Here is an 18,194-nt window from a genome sequence, read left to right as displayed (position 1 = left end):
TACCTTAAATCAAACTAATCTTTTCCTGTCTGCCAAGTCTCTGGGGGAAAGGACAGATAGGAAATGCTCCCTGCCTTCCATTCTCTATAGTCAATTTCTCAATCTGATCTTATTAGAGAACCTGATTTAATCAGTTTTGCAGTCAGACAGAAAACTCCCTGGATTGATTTTCCTTGTTTATATAAGGAACGTACACTTTCCCCAGCAGTAAAATTGATAGCCCAGACTGTATTTGGTAGTACATAGGCATCACACTTGCCTGAAGAACTATAATAAAAGCATTAAGAAAAAGGAGAAAGGTCGAGGGGTGGTGGTTGGGGTGGGGGAAACAGTTTCAGAGGAACCTATTTCACATTTTCTGTAGGTAAGGCAGACTTTATTCTTAAAGGATAAAATGCCACGTGGATCCACAGGCTGATATCATATACCAGTGATGGCTAACCTTTTTTCTAAAGGAATACCAAAATTGTGTGTGTGTGTGTGTGTGTGTGTGTGTGTGTGTGCTATTATGCATGTATGCCACACCCACCTGTGCATGCGCACTTGACTCCCCCACCTGTGCATGAATGAGAGACCCCCTGCATGGGGGGTATTTTCACCCTCCCCATACTCCGGAGGCATTCCTGAAGCCCAGGGGAGGGCGTTTTTGCATCCCTAGGCTTCAAGAAAGCCCCCAGAGCCTGGGGAGGGCGAAAAATAGGCCCAATGGGAAACGAACTTCTGGTTGACCCATTGGGCCTGTTTTTTGCCCTCTCTAGGCTCTGGAGGCTTTGCTAAAATTTGGGAGGGTGAAAAACGGCCCAACAGCCCAACCGGAAGTTTAGGAATGAACTTCCGATTTGCCCGTTGGGCTGTTTTTCACCTTCCTCGGAAAGCCTCTGGAGCCCAGCCTCCCCCCAAAATGGTCTCCTCCTGCCCCTGGAAGGCCAAAAATCAGCTGGCTGTCACGCACATGCACACCTGAGCTAAGGGCTGCCGTGCCAGCAAATATAGCTCCACGTGCCACCTGCGGCACATGTGCCATAGGTTCGGCATCACGGTCCTATACTGTACATGCATGTTTCTGTGTGTGATAGATAGAGCAGTGCTAAGGGTGCGTATTTTGGTGTGTAACATGTGTATTTACATGTGCACATGTACACACACATGGCACCACTATATCTATCACTGTTGCTGCCTTCTGGTCTTCGTCTAGTCTCATGAAATCCAGATTGTTGGGGGCAATATGCTGACATAAACTGCCCAGACAGTGCTGTAAAGCACTATGGGCTGGTATATAAGTCTAAGAGCTATTGCTATTTATGGGTTCCTACAAGATTGGTGGCTTAGATACTCAATGGAATATCTGCTTCCCATTTAGTACACTAAATGGTTATACTAAGATTTTTCCCTGAGTGCTATGAGAAATAAGGTGAGTAATAAGTGCTAGAGATATCTTTTTGATTACAGCTTCCCTCATCTGTGGAACTGTCTCCCTGGTGAGATATACAGTATTTTGTTTTCCATGAAAGAAGGCACACTGTCCCTTACACTTTAAAATGCTTTAATCGGTTAAACTAATCCTATTTTCAGTGCTGTTTTTAGTAGATGCTATTCTATGTAATTTCCACCAAGATAAGTGATCATTTTACCTGCTAGGCAAGGATATGTTATTTCGGTGAGCCAAATAGGTCAGGTTCTAAGTAAGGGAATTAAAGGAGTTTATAAATTGGAATATAAAAATAGAAACATAGCACTGAAGCACTTTTGAGATTCCCTGCCTCTGGCCTCATATTTTGGATATTTAAGAGCATTAGCGTGAGAATTAAAGAATTAGAATGAATAGTGCGTGAGTAGAGCTCATTATCAATTTTACTACTATTTATTTCTTGCACTAAAGAAGTGCTATGCAAAATGATTGTCCCCATGCGGTGTCAGTTATAGTGGTTTGTTCTTTGATGTTCTGGTAAATAGAAATCCCTGCAAACAGGACTATTTGTTTGCAGGGAACAGTTCCCAATCTTTAAATCGTACTTGTTAGTCTACTTTTGCCTTCCAAATACTTATTTGCGGATAACTTTTTTACTCTTGTGAATACAGTGCAGAAGAAAATAGTGTTTTGCATCCTAAAGTCTGTGCCACAATTAACCGATTCATTGTCAACACCCTGCTAGGCTCTTTGTCGCTTGTTCAGCGGTTATCAGGCAGAAAGATCAAAAAATTCCAGATTGAATTTTTCTGGGTCACTTGTTCATCTCTTCTTTAATCTGAGTCACATTACACTGTGATTTTTCCAGAGATGCTGAGAAAATAAACAAATAAAAAAGAAGCTTATTTTCAGAAGAGTACGAAACCTGAGCTCTTTTTTAAGCTTCAGTGTCCATGACTGAGCCACTGATCTTATCTCTCTCATAACACTGCAAGCAGTCTTGGGTACCCAAGGCCACATGCACTGCTATATTCGCCAAGTGAGAGAGATGGATTATGCTCTCAATCAGTGATGGGATTCAAAATGTTTTACTACCGGTTCTGTGGGTGTGACTTGATGGAGGGGCATGGCTTGGTAAGCGTGGCAGGGGAAGGATACTGCAAAATCTCCATTCCCTCCCAATCAGCTGGGACTTGGGAGACAGAGAATAGATGGGGATGGGGCCAGTCAGAGGTGGTATTTAGCGGTTCTCCGAACTACTCAAAATCTCCGCTACAGGTTCTCCAGAACTGGTCAGAACCTGCTGAATGCCACCTCTGCTCTCAATGCACATTATGCTATATGGTATCATGTAGAGGAATTTGTGCTGCAAGTGTACTATTGGTTTAATGTGACCGTTATGCCTTGTACATATCCTGTGCATATAGTATGCAGCTATGACCCTGACTGTTAGATTAGGTCAGTGGTAGTCAACCTGGTCCCTACCACCCACTAGTACGGGTTTTGTCCGATATTGAAGCACTTTCCATTTTAAAATTTAATTGACTTCCCTACTTTATAAATCACCATTACTGTGGAACTGGTGGGCGGTTAGAAAATTTTACTACTAACAGAGATACAAAAGTGGGAGGTAGGTATAAAAATGTTGACTACCCCTGAATTAGGTAATGGAAAGGCACACTCAGGCTTAGGCAACAACAGCTCTTTATTGTAATAGGACAAGTATGTACAATCTAGCGAAGGTTCAGGTTGACAGCAGCCCTTTTATAGGGAGCTGTCAGACACTTTGACCAATGAGATTAAACCTCTGTTCCCGACGAAAAAGAGGACCTTGGTGGAAACCATTATAACAGTTGCTAGTATCTAACACTAACTGAGGCAGAATTGTTCTAAATAAAGTCATTTTTGAATTTTGAATTCTCTATGAGTCATTTTGAAACTAATAGGAGGAGAATGAAATTAGATAGGGCACCCCATTCTGAATGCAAGAAAGACAGATACGGGAAGCCTTCTTCATCAGTTACATGTGGTCTGAAGAACTAATTTCTTTTTCTATATCTGAAGAAGCCATGAGGGAAATTGGGGCATATATACACTAGATTACCATCTGTGTCAGCAAAATGGGGCAAATCTCAACAAATGTCTCACTGTAGCAACAAAAAGTTTGGGTTTACTTGGGGTCGTAGGTCAAGGACTACCTGCATTTTTGTTCTTTTCAAAAGGATTATGTCTGTCTGTCTGTCTGTCTGTCTGTCTATCTATCTATCTATCTATCTATCTATCTATCTATCTATCTATCATCTATTCTTTGTGACTCTCTCGTTTTTGTTTCTTTTTGACCCTCAGGACTAGCTCCTGGGCAGCTCTATACATATCCTGCTCGGTGCTGGCGCAAGAAGAGACGTTTGCATCCCCCTGAAGACTCCAGGCTGAAGTTGCTGGAGATTAAACCCGGTAAGTGCTCTTCCTATTCATTTCTTTTACTTCCCCATGCTTGCCTTTGCCCATCTGGTGAGTCTTATCTCTTCATCCTTAAATTGGAAGAAAACTATATGAGCATGAAATGGACTGTCCTCCTTACTGACCTCTTCTGTTGCCTCTCTTAAGTCACATGAATTTCCTCCAGGGTTAGAAGGTGACAGTATCCTTGGACCAGGTGGAATAAGGAGGAAAATAGCAATTTAATGTTGCTTCAGCTAAGCATGATTTCATTCATGGACAAGATGGGGGGGGGGAAACCTTGGAGTCTTCCTTTTCCTTTGAAAAATGCAAGAGAAAAAAGGCCCTATGTGTCTTTAAGTTACTGTTGAAGTAAACTAGAGCACTGGCTATTGCCGTTGAAGAAAAATCTACAATGCAAACTTCTGTGTATTTTCTGCTTCTCTTCCAGCTTTATCTATCTTTTGTCACACTGCCAATGTGCAATAGAATTTAAAAAGTCTATTCCAAATTCAGGTACAGATGTGGGAACTACAGTAGGTATGTGAGGGCTTCGTGTTCTTCTACCTTTTAAGAATCTAACATTTGGAATGGAAGTAAATTTCTTGGGTATTACGCAAGGCATTACTGTGTTTAGGTTTAATAACTCCTTCTAAGGGCATTGCTACTTGGTGCTCTTTTCATTCCACAATTCTCCAAACCATTTTGAAGTTATGTTTGCAGTTGCTTTCACTCCTACAGACCTCAGAAGGTAAAGAGCAGGAAGGGAACAGCATAAGGCAATTAGCTCTCTCTCTCTCTCTCTCTCTCTCTCTCTCTCTCCCTCCCTCCCTCCCTCCCTCCCTCCCTCCCTCTCTCTCTCTCTCTCTCTCTCCTCTCCCCCTCCCTCCCTCCCTCCCTCCTTCTGATCAGGAGGAACATGCAAGAAAACCATGTGGTTATTATCAGGAAGTGAGTTATGGCAACTGGACTTATTTTCTTGTTGGTTTGAGATGTTTTACTGCCCATCCAAGCAGCTTCTTCACTCTGAACAAGTTGGTTAGGGGAATGTGAACAGGCAAAGAGTCACTGTACCAACTCTTAATGTTTTCTTTAGGGGTATTCCTGCACCAGCCTCAGGGTTTCTTCTGCAAAGCCTGTGGCTTTCTTGCTGGTTTGAGATGTTGAGAAGCTGTTTGGATGGGCAGCAAAATATCTCAAACTGACAAGAAAATCGGTTGCTATGACTCAACTTCCTGACAATTTTGCCTGGATGACTGAGAATCTTCATCGACCATTCAATCGTTATTTTTCTCCAAGAGGCAACTTCTAGGCTTCTTTTTCCTCAGTTACTTCAAAAGCCTTTTGCTAGAAGGCAGTTTGGCAATCCAATCTCTCCAATAGCTCTAACCTTGGATCAGCAGTGAAATTCTGAAAGGTTCTGGAGAATCGGTAGTGGAAATTTTAAGTAGTTCGGAGACCTGGCAACTACCACCTCTGGCTGGCCCCAGAGTGGGGGAAGAATGGGTTTTTGCAGTATCTTTCCCCTGCCACACCCACCAAGCCACGCCCACAGAACCGGTAGTAAAAATGTTTGAATTTCGCCATTGCCTTGGATGCAAGTTGCTAGAGTGCTGAAGCAGAGGAAATGGCTTGGGGGTGGGGGGGGGAGAAGGTACATTCTAAGCAGAGAGATATGGGATGCTGAAGGTTGCTGTGGGAGCTGGGGATACCAGTAAGTGGTGCAACAAAAACCCCTTTATTCCCCACTCCAACACAAAACCAACAGTTCTCCTTTATGAGACAGTTGCTTGAAAAGATGCCAGACAGCAGTCTAATGTTTTGTAGTGAGCCGATCTCCTGCCAACGAGAAGGGAAAAGGAGACAACCCTCACATCAGTTTCAGCACCTGGCCCATGGGATACCGTAGGACAGAAACATATAAAGCAGAGCCCCCCCCCCCCAACATTTTGGGCACCAGAGGCTGGTTCTGTGGAGAGAGGTTTTTCCATGGACTGGAGGGGGCTGGTTTCATATTCTGCCTGAGTCCCATGAATGGGGTTTTGCTTATTTGTGTGGCCCAGTTTCATGCATGCCACAGACCGGTGTTGGTCCACGGGGTTTGGGACACCCTGACATAAAGGATCTGAGATGAACCAAAAGAGCTGAGATCGGTTCTGGCTTCTGCTTAGAGTGGGAGCAGAAGTGTGGTTTGTATTCGCTAATTTAAGGAATTGGTATGAAATGGAACCTGTGAAGCTGTCAAACCATTTTTCCCTTTGAAGGACTCAGAATTAAAATGCTATGTTAAATGAAGCCAGAAGACACTATCTGTGATGAAGGAGCCCAGATGTTCTATGGAGCTTTACTGTGGCTTAGAGAAAGATAACTTGTTTTGTGGAGTTTCATTTGGCTACGATAGAAATTGATTGGTTTAGCTTCTAAAGGTGTGAGAATGCACATCTTTGGACCTAAATTTGGAGTGGTAGAAAGATCCCCTATGAAAGTTCTATTACCATACTAACATAATTGGTACTGCATTTGCAAATGAGCACATGTGAAAGGTGTAGGTGGGAAGCAACTTCCACATTGCTCATCTGTCAATTTTAAGCAGTTCCAACAGCTAGAGGGAATCTATCTCCAAAGGGAGGTCTTGTATTCTAGACTATATGAAGTCCTTCACTGAGATATGCTAAGATGTAAATCAAAATTAGCAAAACATTATTCCTCTACTACCTGTGCTATTTAGATGAAAAGCATGACTATTTCTAGTATCATAAAACTAGTAAGGTGAGAAGTGATGACGATTTCCTGATTTTAACCAAAGTGCATGTCTAATAAGTCATATTTAATTTATTTTCTAATTGCTGCGTCTGATGCCTGATTTATAATGTGGAAATTTGAGGGTGTAAATCTGAACTGCTAAAGGAGAACCAGAACTAGGGAGAACTAAAGATCACGTACCTCCTCCATAAGCAGTGTAGAAGTGAAAATGAGGAGCTGCTTATCTATTTTTCTCTATGCTTCTGAGGCCTTCATATACGTATCATTGCTGGAATTTGAACTGCTTGTGACTTGGCTCATCCTTGAAAGATAGCAGGTGGCCTTCAGAAGAGAGAGAGAGAGAGAGAGAGAGTCTAATTCGAAGAACCAACATATTTTTGTGTGGTTTCTAACTGCTTAACCGAAACATTTTTCTACCATGTTATTGTGCTCAGCTACTTTCAAACCACAGCTAGCACTTGGAACCACAACACCATATGATGGGGACAGGGAAGACAACGGACTTTTCTCTGTTCTTTCAATTGCTAGTTAGGTTAGCATTAATGCATGTGAGGATTACTTCCGTGGTCTTCCTCCACACAGTTCTTTGTTTGCGTTCTGAGGCTTAGCTCAGCTTCTGTTATCACATCTATTTTAGTGAGCAAAAGGTGCTTTTGGACGGCTTGTTGACTTAGGAGGAGTCTTTGAAAGCAAAAATAAAAAAAGGCTGCTAAGTTTTTTGTTATCATTGAGACAACTTGTAAAACATGACTGCTCCAAGTTAACAACCTTGTCCATTTTATCAAGCATTTGTAGGTGTGTGTACATTACTGGGTGTAAAAGGTCCCGTGGGATTTCAACTGGCCTTGTAAGGATTTAGAGAAAATACCAGCATACATGAGAGTTCTTGCTTCTGCTTATATTCCTTTAGTTCTGTTAGATATTATTTGTAAGTCTATGACGGTCAGATACATTTTCTTATGAATGCAATGAAGAGATTTCTTTGGACTTTTATATTTTTATCTATCTTCTAAAGAGCCAACCCAAAAGAAATAGACTGATGTAAGATTCTCACCTTGAAGGAACAGAATAGAAATTGAATAGCTGGCCTTTGGTTCATGGCAGCAATTACATAGCAGGCATTCCATTTTAGTCCATGTGTAGCGCAAATCTTAGATAGAGATGAAGGCATATGCAGGAACAGTGTAAATGCCTTTTACTAGCTCAAATAGAATAACTCCATTGTATCCTAGAAACTGTTGTGTGGATAATGGATGTCCCATTATTTCTTTTGATTTAGATTTTTCTTTCTTGGTTTTTTTTTCAAATGCAATTGTCTTCACTAATAACTGCTTAGCCACTTCAATCCAATAGGGTTAGAGCGCTCTGGGTCATCCCAATTAGACAATTTCATCTATTGAGGCCTCTCTGGAACGAGGCTTTCCCTAAGATCTGCGGGGACCCTACCCTACTTATTGGTCTTTCAAAGGGCTTTGGAAACCTGGCTCTTTGCTAAGGCCTTTCTTTGCCTAGGATTGATCAGTATTGCTGCTCAGTTTGCCATCTTTGCTTCTTGTTCTTTTGCTTTATTGCTTCATTGCTTAATAGTTTTTCATATTATTGCAATACTGCTTAGAGTCATTAGGAGTCATTGGTTGGTATACACCCGGAATAAGAGGGAAAAATAGAATAAAATGGTTAGCAAATCTCACAAAGAAAAATGTCAGGAATGGGGAGTTTAAACCAGTTCAAGTGTAATAGTAAAGTGTTCTTGTTAGGATTTTCTTTCTTTTGATTTTCTTAGATGAAGAAAAATCAAAACAGTGTATACTGAGCCTCCATTTTTGAAAATGTAGAATTTGATTCGTCTACAGATTTTATACCTGTCCTGGATTTGAGCATGATTACCTACTAACCTTCTTGATAAAATAGCTTTGATGGATGATTTCCCCAATTTTTCCATAGAAGGGTGAAATTAATTCTCCAGAATTTTTTAAAGGGTGGTGGCTACAACGTTTGGAAAATCATCATAGAAAAAGGCTATTTATGGTGTCCTTCCATAGGACTTACCATAACTGAAGAATGAAAACTCAGGGAGGCTGCAGTACTGACTGTTGGAAAGAGGAAATACCTTAACCAAAACTTCATAATCAGATGTTAAAACACCAAAGAGAATTTCACCCAAACTCTCTTTTTGTTTGAATGAAGTGAACACTGGGAAGCAAAAAAGAGTTTTGTTAATAATGTATAACATCTAAAATTTGGGACCTCATTATCTGAGGCCTCAATGCCTTCCAGTTTTTCAGGTAAAGCTACCAAATGTAGCTTTTTTAATTTTAAAATTTTAATTTAAACATAATCTAAACTTGACTGCAGCTTTGCTCATATTAAAAAAAAAGGAAGCAGTTTCTCATGACTTACTTTTTCCACCTAGAAACCCAGACATTTTGCTCTGGACTCAGTGGAATATGAAAGTAAAACTAATGGCAATTGACAAGTTAAAAAGCCCCATAACTGTCTGATATTGACTGTTTCAGTTTTTATTATTTCAAATGTCTATTTAAAAAAAAACCCTCATGCATCACAGAATTCAGAGATTTAGAGTTTTCTAAGAAAGGTACAATTTTATTTTCTTTTAACAAATAGCAACATAAAATCTCTCTCTCTTTTGTCAATATGTAATTCATAAAGGCTTTTATTTCTTTGAATCAATACAGGAAAACTACTATCTGAGGACCAGCAGAGGGAGTAATATTACAGGGCTACTTGTATAAGGGGTTTGATTCTGCTTCCATTACAAATGCTATATATTTAAATAAAGTGATTCATGGAATAAACATAATATTGTAAACTTAACCTTTTACTCTCTGAGGGGAAAAAAATGCAGTCCCAGTTTTGAAAGCTTTGATTAGGGTCTGACTACCAGCTAAATAAACCTGCATGAAAAAATGGAATTTGCCTATTCTGCTCCATCGTTAGCAGCTGTTAAGTACTTGCAAGTTCTGAATTTTCATCTACAGGTATGGTGTGTAGCCATGCTGGCCACATGATCACAGAAAATCTTTTTGGCAACGTTGGCTCTTTTAGCCTAGAAACAGAGATTAACACCGTGACCACATCCGGACAGGGAAATCTTTACCTTTTAAGATGTTTGTATGACTCCAGTGCAGCTTTTTATATCAGAAAGGTGGTACATGGGGATATAGTATATAGTATGCAGTACTTTCAAGTTGCATTTTTGTTCTAGGATTTTCTAAATAAATATGCATGGGGTTGGGACTTTTGGAGAGTTTTTCAGCTAATCTTCAAGTACATGTCTATAGGCCAATGTGTCACCTTCCCTGAGCCTTTGTACTCCCTGGTTGGCCAGGGAGCAGCTGAGGCTCAGGACCCCAGAGAGCACACCAGGATCCGGGGAGCTGATAGAGTTGTTTAGAAGAGATTGGGGTTAATGTCAGGAAGTGGTGGGTTATGACCGGGCGTACCGGTGCCTGTTGGGAGCACCGGGTACCATTCTGGTACAGTGCTCCAGAGGACCCATTCGCACTCCTTACCGGTATTTGAGCTCTTCGGGGCTTCCGCACACACACATGGAGCGTACGGCATCTGTGCGATGCTCCGCCAAGCACCTGGAGCGTCACGGAGGCGTTGCGGAGCATCACAAGCGGTAAGTACACATGTGCGCTCTGCTCATGTTCATGTGGTGGACGCCAGCCCCGTTGCACCATACCGGTTGCAATGGGATCGGGAGCCCACCACTGACGTCAGGGTTCCAAATAGCATCCTCAATAAAATAAGAATTCAAGGCAAGAGATTCCTCAATCCAGCCGTTAAGAACTGGATGAGCACTAACAAACTGGTACTCAACCCGGACAAGACCGAGTGGCTGTTGTGTTTCCCTCCCAACAATTTGGCCAATGTTCCAACACTTAGGCTGGGGGGTCAAATTTTATACCCCTCAGATAGGGTCCGCAACTTAGGAGTCCTCCTGGATCCACAGCTGACTTTTGACCACCAGTTGTCAGCTGTGACCAGGGGGGCATTTGCCCAGGTTCGCCTGGTCTGTCAGTTGCGGCCCTACCTAAACCGGGAGGCTCTCGCAACAGTCACTCGAGCCCTTGTGATCTCTAGGCTGGAATACTGCAATGGGCTCTACATGGGGTTGCCCTTGAAGTGCATCCGGCGACTGCAGTTAGTCCAGAATGCAGCCGCGTGAGTGATAGTGGGCGCACCGCGGTTCGCCCACGTTACACCCATCCTCCGCGAGCTGCACTGGCTACCTGTCGGTCTCCGGGTGCGCTTCAGGGTACTGATGACCACCTTTAAAGCACTCCATGGTAGTGGATCTGGGTACTTGAGAGACCGCCTTCTGCCGATTACCTCCCTCCGACTGATTAGATCGCACAGACTGGGCCTCCTCCGAATCCCATCCGCCAGTCAATGTCGACTGGCGACTACACGGAGGAGAGCCTTTTCTGTTGCAGCTCCGACCCTGTGGAACGACCTCCCCGTCGAGATCCGCACCCTCACCACCATCCAGACCTTCCGCGCAGCCCTCAAGACCTGGCTCTCCCATCAGGCCTGGGGATAGGTTCCCAATTTACCCGCCCGAGTGTTGACTGTTGAATGAAAGTTGTGTTTTATTATTTTTCTTTTGTTCACACTTTGTTTGTCTTTTGATATTGCACCCCCTTCCCTGTGATTGTAAGCCGCCCTGAGTCCCCTCAGGGAAAAGGGCGGCCTATAAATCTTAATAAAATGAAAAAAATGAAAAAATGAAATGAAAACACCAATTTATTAGAAGAGCCATGTTGGCACATCTGGGAAAATCCAAATCTGAAAACTTCCAGGTTTTCCCTACCCAGTTGAAAGTTCAAGACCCTGCCCCCAAGCCCACAAGTCCATCACATGGTCCAATCAGTCACTGCCATGAAGATTCCTTCCATTCATATCAGTCAAGGTGCCGGGGCAAGAGGACCTTGATTCTCTGAGAAGGAATGTTATTTTGACTGCATATCTTCCAAGCTCCATACCATGCCCCCTCCCAGTTTCCCATAGTAGACATTGTTTGAAATGTGGCAGGCTTGAGGCCTGATACCATGATGACTTCCAAGTCTGACACAATGATTTACAAGTGATGTGACTTTCCCACTCTGAAAACCTGTCTACTTTAACCTTGGACTCACATGATAAGAGGCATCCTATGCAGCATGCAATCTGGGATGCTGAATTTTCTAGCTGCCAGGCTGATCAGGGATTGAATTGTTGCCTTACATGATGTCATGGCAAAATTACACAAGCAATGCACCAAACATGGAGTTTATTTATGAAAGGAAGCTGTCTTTTTAAGCTAGACTCAGCAAAGCAGACTAATACAGAAGAACAAAACTAATCAGAGACAAGGAAATCAAATGAAGCGGAAGACAGAAAAGTAATCAGCCAGTTAAAGAACAATACAGTAGCATGAAACCAAAAGCAGCAGAGTTCCTACTCGTATGGAAGCTAGTGTGCAAATCATTTTATGTGTGAAAGTTTTCTCTGATAGACCTCCAATAAGCAATATGCATAGGCATTCTTGTAGAGGAACACAGTGATAAAGTTGGTGAAGGAATGCAGGAACCATTAGCAGAGCTATTAAGAGATAATAAGACAGAGCACAATTGACAACATGGCTCTAAAAAAAGAGAGTGCAAGACAATAGCCCCATACTTTGATCCTGTATGCCACAGGGAAACTGGCAGATTTACAAAAGTCTTGCTTGCCCTCCAGATCTGTTTGCTGATATGTACTGGTGTGGTTCATCTGGCCATGTGGTAAGTAAGCCCTTGTTTCATAAGCATAAGTTTATGAACGTACGATTTAAACATATGGATTTTAAATATAGAATCATGCAAGCATAAATCAATGGAATAGCTTGTCTCCTGGATTTGTAGGTGCTCTATCGTTGGAGGTTTTCAAGAAAAGATTAGACAACTATTTGTCCAAGATGATACAAAGACTCCTGCCTTGGGCAGGCGGTTGGAGTAGAAGACCACCAAGGTCCCTTCCAGCCCTATGATTCTATGATATTGTATGTAGCTAAAGCTGCCCAGTTATTTTGTCTTGAACTCTAGAGTTTATTTATTTAGTTAAGAAAATTTATATGACTACCCAACTCATGCTCAGAGACTCCAAGCAGTTTTCAAGGATAAAAATCCCAAACAAAACAATTAAAAGCAATAAACCTTCACCCACCCCCACCCCCCCAGGTCAATGAGCCATTTATGGACTCCTTTTTATTCTAAAGTCCCCAGGCCTATTGGCAAAACCAGTGTCAACATTGAACTGAACCTGGCCACAGTCATCTTTCTGTTTCTCAGTTGCCACACAGAAGGGGGAGGAAGGAGGTTGGAATGCATTACTAGTCACAACAAAGAGCTTTCTAGTAAGAATCAAGGTCATCTCTACTGGCAACCAATAATGCTGGGGAAGGAGCCCGCCAATGAACCCAATTGGCCAATGTGATCTGTGACACTTGGGGATGGGGTTATTTCCTAGTTTAAGTATACTGAAACAGGAAAGATTTAGAATTGGTTTTCCATTGAAGCTATGGTGATATGATCTACTCAATAAACAGAACCTTTGAGAAGGAGCCAAGTCTCAGAGTTCTGATTTGCTTGGGTTCATTAGTCGGAGGCTTGATAACCAAGTCTTCAGGGCCTTGCAAAAGAGTGTCAAAATAGGGCTCAATGGTATCTCTGTGGGGATGAAGTTCCACTGGGAGGGAGCCACCACAGAGAAGGCCCTTCTTGATCCCACTAGATGGACCTCCTTAGGAGCGGGGTTATTAAAGTTATTAACAGAGTAGTTCCAGGTACTCAGTACTGTTTTCTAATTGGATGTCTGACATCAGAATGGATAGGGATATTGGAAGCAAACAAACAATTGGCCTCCCCATAGAGATTGGCTTTTCCTTATCTCTGCTTTCTACAAAGCTGTAAAAGTATTTCTCTCAAAGACAACAATTGAAGAAAAGGGCCACTCAGCTAATAAAATTTAATTAGAAAGTCAGGATACTCTCTATTTCAAACAATCCATTTTGCAGTTAATTCTGGTATGCTCTTAAACCCAAATCCCATTCAAGTAAATAATATATTCATTTGTAATTATTGACTGTTATTTGCTTATCGGATCACTGAGACTCCTTATCCTACTAATCATTCTGATCTCCCTTTTCTCTTTTCATTCTTCCCCTTCCTTCTTTGTTACCAGATGAATAAAATATTCTTACTGGTTGTTATTGTTGGCGAGATTCTACACTTTATGTTTAAGTTTTTTTTTTCTGTTTAATGGTATATTTGTTTTCAAATTCTTATGCTGTGAGCTGCCTAGCATCAATCTGGAGTTGGGCACCTAAATTGAAGTAAGCAAACAAACTTTTTTTTTATTAATCCATTTTCAAGCAGAAAATAAAAATAAACGACAGAAGAAAAAAAGGTTTGGAAACTGAATTAATATAATATTAATAACATATTAGGTATTTTAGAAGATACTAAAGCACTAGGGCCGTATTGAACTATTAAAATGTTTTATCTGGATGTACCTCTATTGTTGCATTGATGGTGAAGAAAATGCCCTGGTTGTGTCATACATGGATTATTAGAAGAGCTTTATGTCTGAGTTACCTGAGAACTTGCTCCACCCTTTGACTGATGTCTGGTATACTGTTTCTTCTTTTGCTGCTATCTCTTGATCTTAACCAGGTGTACATGGATTGGGAATAATAAGAGACACACCAGTACAAATTGAGAGTATTGACACATGAATACTTGCCTATGAACACCCAGTTATTGAAAGGAGCTACTGATGCTCATGGATCCATACTGTTGACCTGATCATTACCCAAGGATCATTTAATTCCCCTATGCCAGTGATGGTGAACCTTTTTTGCCTCGGCTGCCAAAAGCACATGCACACCCCCATAATTTAATGTCTCCCCATGCCCTGTCCCCTGTGCATGCATATGCACACAGCTTTCTTGGAACCCGGGGAGGGAGAAAATGGCTGCCCCCGCCCCCTCAGAGGCTCTCCGGTGGCCGGAAACAGCCCATTTCCTGTCTTCCGGTGGTCCTAGTAAGTCCGTTTTTCACTCTCCCCAGGCTCCAGAGACATTCTAGGAGCCTGGGGAGGGTGAAAAACGGCCCAACACACAAACCAGAAGTTTGGGAACGGACTTTCGGGTTGCCCTTTGGGCCTTTTTTCTCCCTCCAGAGGCTTCAGGAGGCTTCAGCTGACCAGTGTGCACATGCGCGTTGGAGCTGCCAGAGCAATGCCTTGGGTGCCCTCAGAACTGGCTCCGTGTGCCACCTGTGGCACACATGTGCCATAGGTTCGCCATCACAGCCCTATGCATTGGAAGAGTCACATCATTGCTATGAACCTTTTCTCATCAGGCTCCAGTTTCTTCACCAGGAATTAGACTTCCACCAGGATTACACTTGGAATCAGATTGCTTAAAGTTTGAAAAAGTAGATTTCTTTTTCATTGGCCTCTGTGAAGTTGCTTTAAAATCAACACATAAATAAATACCTGTCACTTTGAAATGTCCAGAGGTTAATTACATTACATGTCGTGGAACTTTTAGTTTAGAAACTTCTTATGTTATGATGTTATGACTGAGTGAAATATATTACTGCATCATTTTTTTCTATACTGGAATTGCAGTTAGTTATAAATGCATCGCACATGAAATTAGCAGCACAGATCAAAATTGCTGCTAGAATAATTACATTGGATTTATTATTTCATTTGGAATTTCATTTGAATGGTTATTGTCTTTCTTTTTTCCCCTTTTTTTCTGTCAAATCAACTTTCCCCCCCTACCTTGTTAGGACTTGTTAGATATTGTCTTAAAAGGGAGCTTATTATCAAAATATTTATCAAGTACAAGATTGCATGTTTGTATAGCTTACCTCCTTTGTTCCGTTCTCTCCCCACTTCACAACATTTCTTAAGTTCTGCATTTCTGATCATTGCCCAGGAAAACCCAACTATTTGAATAGTTGAAGTGTTTGTCTGTGAATCACACATTCCATTTAATACCTGTTTAAAGCAGGTTGCAGACCGGCAAAGGTCTGTGGCATGGCAGAAACCTGGCTGCATAAATAAGCAAAACCCCATCTGCGTATGTGTGGGATAAAAGCAGGGCATGAAACTAAACCCCTTCTGGGTCTGTGGAAAAACTTCTCTCCACTGAAACAGTCCCTGGTTCCCGAAAGGTTGGAGGCCACTGGTTTAAGCACTAAATCCAGTGGTGATATTCAGCCGGTTCTCTCCGGTTCGGGTGAATCGGTAGCGGCGGCTGCAGGAGGCTCCGCCCACCCGCCCTGACGTAATGCGCATGTGCTCACATTTGCAAACCAGTAAGGAAAGTAAGTGAATCCCATCACTGACTAAATCTATACAGCTGAAATGGTGATCAGTGTGATAGAAAGTAGAATAAAGTTTCATATACTTTATATGTTACAGGAATCTGGAATAACACTTCATTAAAGTGTCATATTTTTTCTGTTCAATTTCACTGTAGGCTTGTGGATAGAACTATTCAGGGGGTTGAAGTAACCTAATATTTAAATAATGTCCCCTCCCCTCTTATTCCAGTGCACAGCATGAAGGAATAAGTAATAAATGGTATTAAAGTCTTGTTTGGAATGTTCTAAGCCAGTTTTTATGGTACAGAGAAAGACTGTAGATTTTCCATTGTCCTCATTTGTTGTAGTGGGTATTTTCAATCTCTTGTCTTTATTCTTCTCCTGGGTAACTTTTTATAGTGTAATAATCATTTTACTTTTGATGGATAGTAAATAATTTTCTACTGGTTTCTAATTCACTTTAATACCTCCTTGCAATTTGGACTTGATATCCTAATAAAATTTAAGCATTTTATGCTAAAATAATAGGCCTGCCAAATACTATGTCTGATGAATTCAATTATTAGATGTGTTTGTGCCAATATTATAGATTCAGATAAAGGAGGACAGGTGATGCCATATTCACTAAAGCAGGATACAGCTACATAGTATGACTTGTTGGAACAGATATCCTGTCTTCTAGGTAACATGACATGTTAATATCAGAAAATAGTTATTTATTAAGCTGTGCTCCAAGTGGATGGGAGTAGGACAGTTTAGGAGACGGCCCACAAACATTTAGACAATTATGTGACAGCCAAGGTGTAGATATTTCTGTGTCTGTTTCTATCTAGCTCACATGTAGTTGTCTTCAGTTAGATTTAATTCCTCCTGGAAAAAAAGATAATTTCTTAAATAGAAGTAACGGGAGCTGACTCTGTTATGCGGTGCTAGGGATTCGAACTGCTGAACTGCCGACCTTTCTGATCAACAAGCTCAGCGTCTTAGCCACTGAGCCTCTGCATCCCTGTTTCTTACATATAGGCCCGCTACTAGTGGAAACAATAATTCCGCTCCTGCGGTGCTACAACCAGGCATAAAATGTTGTTTTTTTTAAAGTCTGGAAATCAAATTGGAATTCTGGTAACTTCATAAACGTGTTCCTGAAGTTCTTGGCAGCAACGTAGCACCCATGACCTTCTCCTAGGTTGTTTTTCTTATTTTCCTGTCTAATTTATAGTCCAGCCACAGACCAACCTTGTTTAGCTCCTATCAGCACACAAGGGCTGTCAGATGCAGGCACCTGGATGTACAGCTTCCCAAAGCCTTTGTGTTACTTATTAATCATTAACAAAGTAATTATTTAAAATGCAAATTAAATGATGTCTAGCATTTCCCTTGTCTTTATGTACCTTCCAAAGTGTAATCCTCTTTCAGCCCCCCCCCCCCTGGCAAACCAGATAGGAAACGCAACTAAATGAGCTAATTCTATGTCAGTGTTTGTCAGTTTGGGCAAATTGAAGATTCAACTCCCAAGAATTCCCAAGGTTGAGAAACACTGTTGTACTTTATTGTAAGCCTACAGTAACAGAATCTTGCAGATCTAAAGACACAAACTTCCCACTGCCACTTTTAAACTGCTTGATCTATTGGGGTGAGTCCTTCCTAAGTTTCTTGCTCTGACCATTAATGCATTGGAGGCTCATCCTTCTCTTATGTGATAGTTTCCTAGGCAGCATCTCTTTCCTTCATCCCCCAAGGTCACCCACACATTCCATTACATCAGGGGTGTCAAACTGGCAGCCCACGGGCCAGATGCATCATGCACAGGCCTTGCCCACCCCAGCTCCGCGAATGGGAAAAACGTCAAAAACATCATGTGATGTGGTGAGTTTGATCCCAAGGCATTACATCCTCTGCCCTATGGTGGACTTTTGGCTTCAACTCACAGCTTCTGTGCATTCAGGATTGTATGACTTGGTATGACTTGGGATCAATGCTCCTACCATGACATTGAACTAAAAAACAACTCAACGATAACCTGTGCAGTTCCTGTTGCATCACAGCATGGTAGTTTCAATCCAACATCTGCTGTTATTAAAAACAAAAGCAAGCCAAAAAAAAAATTGGAACTCAAGTTCTTACAGTTTGGTTCCATAAGCCAAAATGTAAATGCTATTCCACAAACCTGCCCAAGTGGTAAAAGATTCTTGAAA

The 18,194-nt window shown here is 41.7% G+C and overlaps 1 protein-coding gene across 7 annotated transcripts in view; it reads left to right on the top strand.

The window, feature by feature from the left end:
- The window catches only part of DPF3 (double PHD fingers 3), a 208,596-nt gene that overhangs the window by 114,058 nt on the left and 76,344 nt on the right, over positions 1-18,194 (top strand). For all 7 annotated transcript variants that reach the window (XR_015697543.1, XR_015697541.1, XR_015697547.1 and 4 more), the window contains exon 3: positions 3,755-3,862. Coding sequence is in view for 3 of the 7 variants with exons in the window: in XM_087721813.1 (XP_087577939.1) it covers positions 3,755-3,862 (108 nt within the window). In the remaining 4 variants the exon portion in view is untranslated. The remainder of the gene's footprint in view (positions 1-3,754; positions 3,863-18,194) is intronic.

The sequence above is a fragment of the Thamnophis sirtalis genome, unplaced genomic scaffold (genome assembly GCF_051295495.1).
Source record: "Thamnophis sirtalis isolate CommonGarterSnake01/CBP01778 unplaced genomic scaffold, rThaSir2_p1.2 scaffold_1, whole genome shotgun sequence".
Classification (NCBI taxonomy): Eukaryota; Metazoa; Chordata; class Lepidosauria; order Squamata; family Natricidae; genus Thamnophis; species Thamnophis sirtalis.
The sequence above is the reverse complement of the archived record's forward strand: the minus strand, read 5'-3'. Positions and strand labels throughout refer to the sequence as shown.